The sequence below is a fragment of the Cotesia typhae genome, unplaced genomic scaffold (assembly GCF_013202065.1).
Source record: "Cotesia typhae breed Kobodo isofemale line unplaced genomic scaffold, CoteBio_Ctyphae contig_4, whole genome shotgun sequence".
Taxonomy (NCBI): Eukaryota; Metazoa; Arthropoda; class Insecta; order Hymenoptera; family Braconidae; genus Cotesia; species Cotesia typhae.
Genome location: NW_027423748.1, coordinates 2,743,829 through 2,754,727, shown reverse-complemented (window position 1 = coordinate 2,754,727; position 10,899 = coordinate 2,743,829). Strand labels below are relative to the sequence as shown.

The 10,899-nt window shown below is 30.9% G+C and overlaps 1 protein-coding gene across 1 annotated transcript; it reads right to left on the bottom strand.

Annotated features, from left to right (window-relative positions):
• Positions 1-9,138: 9,138 nt before the first annotated feature.
• On the bottom strand, positions 9,139-10,618 carry LOC141527599 (uncharacterized). Its single transcript, XM_074243166.1, has 4 exons — positions 10,600-10,618; positions 9,780-10,364; positions 9,380-9,663; positions 9,139-9,306 (listed from the first exon to the last, which is right to left on the bottom strand). The coding sequence occupies exons 1-4, from the start codon at positions 10,616-10,618 to the stop codon at positions 9,139-9,141; spliced, it is 1,056 nt and encodes a 351-aa protein (XP_074099267.1).
• Positions 10,619-10,899: the final 281 nt, after the last annotated feature.

Here is a 10,899-nt window from a genome sequence, read left to right as displayed (position 1 = left end):
GGAATATTAGATATAATCTGGGGACTATACTTTGGAAATTTTGTCATTATAATCCGACTTGCTGTAGAGTCGCGAAGGGGTCATCTGTGAAGGGGTGAAGGGGTGAAGGGGTCATCTGCAATGTATAATAGTAATTAAAAAAAATAAGTAACAATTAGTCAACAATATAATGTGAGTCATAATTCGTTATATACATTGCTTAAGTATGTAGAAGCACGATTTATGATCACTTAAAGGAATTTCATATCTTTAATCAATTTATAAACCGACAAAATAATCTTATATCTAAAAATAATATAACTGCTTTTAACAATAAAATATTATTTTAATTTAAATATTCAAAAAAAATTTTATTTAGAATTCAAATACCGAAAAACAAAAACCAGTTTTAAGAAAAAATTACAAAATGTTGTGTCACGGGGCTCCTTCATTACCCGTTGAAGGTCCTCACCCTAGCCGCGGTTAGTTATCGACGGATCACAGGACGCTGTGGTCTAGGATGCTCGCGCAGCAGAAATAAAATTTACATAAGTTCCGGGGCCTAGGAAATAAGTGTTCCGCGGATGGGGATAATCCCACACGAGGGACAAGTGAAGTTGCCGAACGGAAAAACGACATTGTGAAGCCGGAGCCCAAGCAACCAACACGACATTTTGGAAATACCAGGTAAATATTAATTATAATATTCCCTTTAAATTATAATTAATTTTAATATTATTAATTATAAATATAATTAATAATATTCCTCTGAGATTCCTGCGGAACCTTCAGAGCGATTATTTTAACATAAATTTGATAATTTATCAAATTTGCTAGGCATTTAGCCAGCCTAATTATCCAATAATAACAATTCTAACTAGCCTGAATTTCCAGATAAATTATTGTTGAAAATCCCGAGCTGCGACGCAAGCGAACCGAGTACCGAGAACACCGTGATTTTGGCTGACAGAGTTGCCTCTAATAGAAATCCACGAGAACAACAAAGAGAGCCGAACTTAAGAAAAGAAATCGTCAAAAGTTCTCAGGTACAAAATAAAGTTTAACCTCGGTAAATTATTGCGTCGTCCCCGGAAACTCTAGGCACAGGCCAGGTTCCGTCTTCCAATCACCCTACTTGATTAATTAATTAATTATTCGAATTTAATTGAAATATCTAAATTATAAATCGAGGTTAAAATTAGTTAAATTAAAATTTGAACAAATAGAAAATTCAATAAGTTTGAAAAATTCAAAATTAAAAATAAAAGAAATAAAATTATTATAAAATTGGTCAAATAAATTTAGATTAAAATTTACAAATCAGGAATTTTGAGATCGACAATTTTGAGTTAACTGCATCATTTATATAAGCGATATTCTGTCGATTAAATTTATTATAAATTAGAAATTAAAATAAAACTAAAGGGAAGTAAAATTAGAACATTGTCCAAGTTAGATTAAAATTGACCAATAAAATCAACAAGTAAAAATGAATTAAAATTAGTAATTAAATTAAGTAGAAAATTAAAATTAGAATATTAAAATTGTTAAGCAGTAAATTAATTTATAAAACAAAATTACAATAGAAAATTATTGACAAAAGAAAATTTGTTCAATAAACTTCGATAAATAAATTTGTCAAATTCCAGTACGATGATTTCAAAATTAATCAACATAAAATTTAGCCTTGAGAAATTTTTACCAAGTTGAAGACTAAGTCTCAAATCTTAACTGGAATTCAAAATCGACATAAGCCGATTATTCAGGCAGTTTGAATTCGAGTACATTTTAATTAATCTAAAATTTTGGTTGAATAAACACTACTGTGATATTAATAATTAAGCAACCAGAATTTAATTAACTTATTTATCGAAGTCAAGTTAGGGACCGGGAAATTTGATTCCCAGGAAGTTATGTTGTAAAGAGTATTTTGGATTTTAAAGTAATTGTAAATTAGAGTCAAGTGCGTATTAGATAAATTGTTTTATTGAGAATTGTGTGTGTGTGTGTGTGTGTGGAAAATAATTTATAGTATATACTCCTCGTTCACGGGCTGTCGAGGAAGTTAGAATTAGCAGGTTGCCGACTAGTGTCATGGTATCCTCCTCTGTCCTAGTCGACTTCAGGTTCCTTAGTCCCGTAGTGAGGGCCCCGTGGACAGCGAAAGGGCTAAGGACGGTATGAACCTTGGGCAGGGGTCCAGGCGACCATCCAGGGTCATATCTAGAGTCTTAGAGCGTGAGGGTCCTGGGGACAGCGCGACTTAGTTAGAAACTGCGGTATAGACGCTCCATATGAGGGTACTGTCAGGAATAAGCAACTATGATAGAAACTGCGATATAGACGCTCCATATGAGGATATCGTCAGGAATAAGTAACTTTTATAAGTATGAGTGTGTGTGTGTGAGTATTAAATTAAGATTTAATTATTGTCAGGTTGTCAAAATAAATTTATAATTGATGCCAATTTTAATTGTTTTTATTTATGTCAAATTTTATAATTTCTCTCGACCCTGTGATATCTCTCTTGCTTGGACCGGTTCTGGAAACCGTGATAAAAATTCCAGTGCCGCCCTTAATTATAAATTCTAAATAAAGGGGTGACCAAGGGACGGTTCAAACCCGTTACAGTTGTTATAAACGAACGAAAAAGACCATAATTTTTTAATATTATAAGATACTCGAGAGGTACTTATTTGAGATAGAAAAAAAAAATAATAATATGTCTATGTATATACATAATTGTTAAATATTTAGATGGAATAACTTGAAATGTGTCTGAAAACTGTTCGTCTACCGTAAGTGCAATAAATATAGGTTAAACGTCATAAAATCATTTTCTCTGACGATGAAAAAATTTAGAAAAGAATTTAAATTAAAATAATACCATCCGAATCAACAAATTTTACGGCGACATTGCCCAATTTTAACTTCTGATCTCTCACATATAAATCTTGAAGGTCGATGTCCTCTGTTCCGTCAATTGGCGTTAAATTTTTTTCATCGTTTAAAGGATGAATTTTTTCAGAACTAACAATGTAGCTTTTATTGCAACAAACATCCGTCACAAGACTATATTTATCTAACTGTAATTGCAGTACAGAGTTTGAAAAAATTCCAAGCAGGACTTCGAGTGTTAAAGAGAGAACCGCATTCCTCCAGAAAAATTGTTAAAAAAATTTTTAAAAACAGTCAATTAGTCAAATATCCAAAATGTTCGGATTATTCGAACTATTCGAATTATTTGAATTGATCGAACTATTCGAATCGTTCGAATAATTCGAATATTTAAATCGAATAATTCGATTCGATTCATTTCGAATAATTCGAAACTTTGAATATTCGCACACCCCTAATTTTTACTTCAATTATGATTGTAACTTTTCACGAGAGCGGGTAATTAAATTCATTCACGTAACATGAATCACAAAGAAAGTCCGTCATTTTCTCGTTAGTTGGGGTGGAATCAACAAGCTCTTTGTTGTTGAGATTTTGTATTACAAAGTTTCGTTATGTCAAGAGGGTGATATACGTCTACCTTTACTCCTAAAATTGTACAGTTTGCTTGAAGCGTACGTTATTAATTGTACGTCAAAATCACGCTTCGTCTACCTATTAATTTGACAATTTCAGTTAACTTCGCAGATAAGTTTTTGTAAAATTTTCTATAAAATTATTTTTTCATAGCGTCTCATTACACAATAACTTATGTAAGAATTATTTCTAGTGACACAAAATTGAGCTTGACACAAGAAAAAATCTCGAACCAAGGAAGATGTATAAAGACATTAATTTGTTCAGGCATTAAGGCAAAAATGAGGAAAACAGTTGACCCTGAAGGACATTCTTTCAATTTCCTGCTGATTTGATACCTAGGCGCTTAAAATTGCCCTTATGACGTCGAGCTAAAAAATACAATTTATATTATTTTTGTAGATTTTCAAATCTAAAAGCGGATACATCCATACACAAATACAGCCGCACAGACACCATCGCGGGAATAGTTTGTGAAGTTTTCTGTGACCTTAAAACGTCGAGATCTGATGAAAACTCGATTTTCGCAAAACGGGTACAACCAATAACTTCCCGAATTAAAAAAATTTTCAATTTTTCTTTGCGGGAAGTTAAAAATGTTTTTTCACAACACACATTCGAACGTTTCATGGACACCGATAAATGAATTTCTTAAATGTCAAATTTCAGTGAAATTAGCCATAAATCACTGCTTATGGGACGGTTACTCGGTGTCCATCAGATAAATCGGTTGATTATGGGTTTCGAGATCTTCTATTGAGTCTACTGTATGAGTTTTCTTTCTTAATATCCACTCTCTTCAATCGAAATAGTGACTATAGTGACTATTCACTATTTTTGCAGTGCAAAGTAGATCACTAATTCAAATAGTGGTATACTTTTCACGACTTAATAGTGAATAGTCACTATTTCATAGTCGAAAGTCACTATTTCGATTTAAGAGAGCAGTGAACACCGAGAAATAAATTTTTAAATTTTAAAAATAATGTTAAATTAGCTGAAAATAATCAACTATGGGGCTGTTTCTTCGTGTCCATGGGGTGGATTAAACTGTAATGGACTTTTCGATACTCTAGAATGTGTGTATTTAAGGTAAACATCGCGTATATCTTTTAATTTTATCTGGACACCGTGCTTCTAATTTTTTTCCAAAGGATGCCAACGCGCGACAGAGAGATCGAACCGCTACTTTTCGTTTTTCGCAATATTTCCAATAATATTCATTTCATTAAAAAATCGATAAGAACATTTTTTATTAGTTTTTCAACTTTACACTTTTTTTTCAAAGTATAAATTCCCGTCAAACTTACGGTTCTCGAGTTAGCACCATTTAAACAATTAAATTGTTATTGACATTGTTTGCATCGTTTGTTTACAAATTGAATACAATATTCGTAAAACTTGGCTTAAAATATATAAGAATTTATTGGGTTTCTCCGTGGAGATAAAACGTACACGGGCTTCCCTTTTTGTGCAGTTGGATTCTCTCATAATTCAAAAAAATAATTGAATTTAAACATTTTTTCAGTCTACAATTAACAAAATTAGCAATTTTAATGTCTATTTAAATCATTACACAATCACCAGAAAATAATTAAATTTAGATGTTATTCCGAAATTCATGAGAGTTTGACAGAATTAAAAAATTTCAAGCATAATCGAATCATTTTATATCTTATAAAAAAAATTAAATTGAGACGATATTTCAAAATTTGACAGTATTTTACAGAATGAAAAGTATGAACTCTCGTTTAATTTTACGATGTTCTTAATAAATTATTAAATTTAAACATTGTTTTAGGATTGGAAAGTATTCTACAGAATTGAAAATTTGAATACTATTAAAATCATATTCTATTCAAGAAAGATAATCAAATAAAGACATTACTTCAGAATTAAAAAGTATTTAATAGAATCAGAAATATCGTATGCAAGTTAAGTCCATTTATATTCTAAATAAATAATCAAGTTAAGACATTATTTCAGGATTAAAAATTAGGAAAACGGTTAACCCTTAAGGCTATACCTGCAACTTCCCGCTAATTTCAAACTTAAGCGTTCAAAATTGCACGTATTACGTTCTTGAACTCTTCGAGCTCCAAAATATAATTTTCGTGTCATTTTCAGCCCCTAAGCTCGAAAGTCTGAATGGACCAATTTTCACGCAGTCAGCGGTATTCGCTGCAGTTATTGAAGCCTAACAAAGAATCTTCAAATTTAAATATATAGAATTCTGGAAAACCACATTTTTCGGTTTTCATTCGACATGGTAAAGCCATTCAAAAGTAATTCTAGAAAAACCACATTAAAAAAAAATTAGAAGAACGGTAGACCCTGAAGGCCATCCGTGCAACTTCCCGCTAATTTTATATCAATTGCTTAAAACTGCACTAATGATGTTTTTGAGCTCTCCGAGCTCAAAAATACAATTTATGTGTCATTTTAAGCTCAATAAGCTTAGACGAACAACTTTTCTATGTTCTTCGAGCTCAAAAGTCTGATAACACTTCGATAAAACACAATTTTTCAAATTTTCAAACTTCAGTAACTTTTGAATAAATGAATTGATTTTTACGCAGTTGGTAGCTTTCGGCGCAATTTTTTGAGCTCTATAAAGAATCTGTAAGTTCAGTTTGATCGAACCAAGAATTTCAGAGTAATTCTGGAAAAACACGTTTTTTGGTTTTCTTTCGTCAACGATAACTCACGAATGAATGAACCGATTTTGACCGGACCGACGGCGATCGACGTGATTTATTGATATTAAAAGTTGATTAGTTTTTGAAATCGATCGGTCGTGCTGTTTGAAAGTTATTCCAAAAAATGTCAGAGTAATGTTGAAAAAATCCTTGTATCCAAATATTTCGTCGAGGATATCTCTCGAACCAATCAACTGATTTCTAAGTTCTTGGTAGCGATCGACGCAGTTTTTTAAGCTCTGAAAATTATTCTATTTCACCAAAAAAGATTCGAAAAGAAATATCGAAGTTATGTGAAAAAACACTTTTTTTGTTTTTTTTTCGTTCACGATATCTCTTGAACGAATAAACCGATTTTAAACAGATTGGCGGCAATCGACGAGGTTTTCTAAGGTTGAGAGCTGAATAGTTTTTGGAATCGATCGGTAAAGTCGTTTAAAAGTTATTCCAAAAAAACCACTTCTGAAAAAAATTTTTTTTTAGATTTCTCTAAATTTCCCAAAGTCTATGGTTCCGAATCGGTTCAAGTTTTTAGGAAATCTAATTTAGTGATGTCCTTTCGAATGGCACCAACCGTGATAAAATCGGTTAAACCGTTCAAAAGTTATAAGAGGTTTACACACACACACACACACACACACACACACAATAAATTTATTTATCAACCCACTAAAACCTCGCGGATAAGAATTTTAATCGGTTGAACGTCTAAATATTAATTTTGGACCACCAGTTCTCGGAAATCCGCTTCCGTACAAACACCGTAAATCGTGTTTTTAGTAAATATAGAGTGTAGAAATTGATTAGGAAGATACGAAGTCTCACGTGTTGCCAGTAATAATTTTTTCTTTACTTACAATACGCAGCGATGATTAGAATATTTGGGATGATTGTCACAGCAATCCTTGAACAATAAATCTCTGAAGGTTTACGTCCTTCAAAGGCCTCAAGGTGAATATGATTGATGTACGATGAACAACTTATTAACTTATTCACACACAACTTAATTTTACCAATTACACACGTGTATTCGGTGACGATAAATTATAACTTTATTATCATCTATTTTATCAACAATAATGAATAAATGATATGATTAAACAATATAAACTTAGTATTAATACAATAGAATTATAAAATAGGATGTATGAATGTAATAGATTGATAGGATGATTTGGAGCGTGTAGCTAGTTGGGGGTTGGATCGAAATCTCCTCTATAATTTTTGGACTGGACGCGTCGTGGGCGTTCATCCCCACTATTTCCCGGGACTCCTACCGTCAGGAAAAATCAATTAAAATTAACCCAGTGTCGGTAACGAAGGTTTTTGGGCGGCTAATTGAAGGCTGATAAGAACTGGACAATTTGTAGTGTCTCAATATATATATATATATATATATATATATATATATATATATATATATATATATATATATATATATATATATATATATATATATATATTAGGTGGGTCAAAAAAATCAACTATTTTTTTTTTTTACAATTAATACGGAAAAATGGGTTACTAGGCACCTTAAAAAAATTCTCAACAAATATGAACTCTTAATTTTAATAGGAAGATCCTCCGCGTCGCAGTTTTTCATTTTTTTCTCAGTCCAATAGAAAAAAATTCATTCCTCATCATTAATTGGTCGTACAGAAAAAATTTTTTTAAGAATTTTGTAGGAAATTTAATGCTCTACAAAAAAGGTATCTTATGTTTTTTCCGTAAACCTCACCATTTCACTATTATTGGAGATTTAAGATTGATTATTTTAAGTCAAATGTCACTTTTGTTTATGAATTTTATAACTCGACAAGAAATGGCTATTATTGAATGGGCAATAGAAATTTTTGTAGCAAATTAACTGCTCTATAAAAATGGTATCTTATGTTTTGGCGATTAAATTAATCGTTCAAAAGATATTCATCATCAAACTTTCATGTATGTCGATTTTAAGAGTTTTTGATTAAATAATCGAAAAATTTCAATTTAATCTATCAGTTTTGAGAAAATTTACACGAAAAAATTTTTTTCATCAACTGAGAAACTTCAAAATGTTTTTCAAGCTTTTTTTATGTGTAAGTATTTTTATCTACATTTAAAAAAATAAATTGTACATTATTTATCGCTTAGTTAATCATTTATCAATAAAAAAGCAAAGTTTTCATTATAAATATATTATGATTTCAGTTTTAGAGAAAAAATGTCCAATTAGTTATAAGAAAGTTTTTTATTTCAATTTTCAACTGAGCTATTTATTTTCAAACAATTTTTTGTTGCAAGTAGGGTAGTTTTTTCGATGCTCTTTCACAACTTGCAATAAAAATTGAAATTGCTCTTCGTCTTTCGTTAAGCATTGGTTATATTCACTTACTAATGCGACACCTCGCTCTGCCACATCATTAACAACTTTCAATTGTGCGAAAAATTCTTTATTTTCATTATAACTCTCATCAGTAGACCATAAATCAATATTTTTGTCAAGAAAATCATACGGCAGATCAAAGATCTCAAAAAGTTTTAATGACTTCTTAGAAACAAAGTCACTTATATTTTTTTGCAGAATTAAATGTAAATTTTTTCTATCAATAATAAATCTTCTTGCTTTAGAATCTGTACCTTCGCGAGTCTTAACAGCTTCGACAATATTCTTCTTTATGTTTAATGGAACGGTATCATCAAAAAGTTATAAAATAGCAAGTTCATCACTTAAGTACCATAAATGTGAAGTCATTTTTTCACATGTAGCCAAGGAAATTAAAGAATTAATTTTACTGTACTCAATTAAATTTTTCATAAACTCTAAGTCGTGATTAGCAGCAGAAGTCGCAGAAGTTGATGAAAACCAAGCTTTTACATACACCATAACTATGAAAATACAAAATTGTCGAAGACCATCCAATTCTTTCTTAGAAAGGTCAAATTAATCTCTAAAAATAAACATTTTTAGGCAATAAATTGCCTTTGCCATCCATCTTGCATGATGAACTGCACCAGGACGCTTGAAGAAAACTTGCTCTCGTGGCATTTCTCCCAGAAAAATTAATGACAATTCCAATATTTCTTTATAGTCATCTCGGGGTTGCGATAACTACCAAAAGTAATCAATTATTCGTAAAAATCAAAAATTATCCTCTACACTTAAAATTGTATTTAAATAATACCTGTAAGTATCGCTTAATAAATGAAGATAGATTATTTTTTTCATTCGTAATAATATTAGCAACAATACTATCTTCAACACCAGATTTATACTTCGTTTTATCGAATGTGTCCCAAAATTTTTTGAATCTGCCAAATATTGGAACATTTGGTCCGGATGATACTGGCCAATAGACTTCGAATGCACTCCTTAAAATTATCTCATAAATATGATGGCGACATGGTAACCAAATTAATTCTTTTCCTAAGGCCTTTTCAATTTCTTTACATGTACCATGATGGATTCCTGTATAGTAAAAATAGATAATTACGTGTCGAAAATTTAATTAATGTATGAAAACAATTCAACTAGAACGATGAAAATAAAATTTTCTTTTAAATATTTTATCATTGATTAGTTACCCGTATTAACCGCAGTCGTGTCAAAACACATCGCCTTGATGTAACTAATAATACCCCATTGATTTAACGTTGACAAGATGGTTGCTGTTTGATTTTCTGCGGATCCACTATTCATTTTTGGAACTCCAAGTAACTGCTCAGTACCAAAAGCAGTCAAAATAATCGGTAATCGATCCACAAATTTCGATTCAGAAATGTCATTCAGTATTTTCCCATCCCAATGCACGACATATTTATCATGAGCTTTGAAGTTATCTTTTAGTCCTATAGCAATGTCTTTTCGTAAGAGCATGCGAGTTCGTTGAATTGTTCGATAACTAAGAGTTGTATCTTCTACATTAACACCAACACTTGATAGAACTGGAGCAATAATGAACATCGCATTTCTACTACTAACATTAGCTCTGTCGAGTGCTGAGATAAGCTCTGGAGTTAGAATATTTATTTTTGCTCGTGTTGTCGGTATTTGAGGCACATACTCTAAATCTGAACCGAAATTTGTAGCTTGACTTAATGTAAGGGTTGAAGATGACTCTGATTCCTCACTTCGAACAATCTCATGGCTGGTTGAGGGTTTATTCAAATCTAAAATAAGCGTTGTTATTTAATTAATGGAAGCAAAAATATGGAACTCATTCATTTTGACATCAAATAAGGAACACAAAGAGTTTTTTATTTATCATCTACGAACATATTGACATTGATGATATAATTAATTAGAAAAACAATAATATACTTTATTATTCATAATTTATAATCAATTTAATTTATTTTCAATTCTGATTAAAATTTATAATAATTAAATGTTGTAAATACTCACTACTTTCATCTATTTCCATCGTATTCATAGTACTGTTTAATTTATTTGGGTTATTTGAAAGAATTTCTTTCCGGGTATCACTTTTTTGATTTGAATATAGTTCACGAATATCATTATCAAGCAGTTTTATTGATTTATGATCTACAATATCAAATAATGCTTTGATTTCATTCTGAAATATTATTACATTTTTGTTTTGGGCTGATGATTTTTTCGCACAAAAGATTTTTGCAATTTCAACCATCGGTTATTATAGCGAAGAATTTTTGTATTACATTAGTTGATCCACTAGTCGGAATC

What these genes read in the sequence shown, in the direction of transcription:
- LOC141527599 (XM_074243166.1), bottom strand. An exon ending in CACGACTGCGGTTAATACGG is followed by an intron (nt 9,664 to 9,779) that starts GTAACTAATCAA and finishes TTTACTATACAG; the next exon opens with GAATCCATCATGGTACATGT. An exon ending in TTATTAAGCGATACTTACAG is followed by an intron (nt 9,307 to 9,379) that starts GTATTATTTAAA and finishes TACTTTTGGTAG; the next exon opens with TTATCGCAACCCCGAGATGA.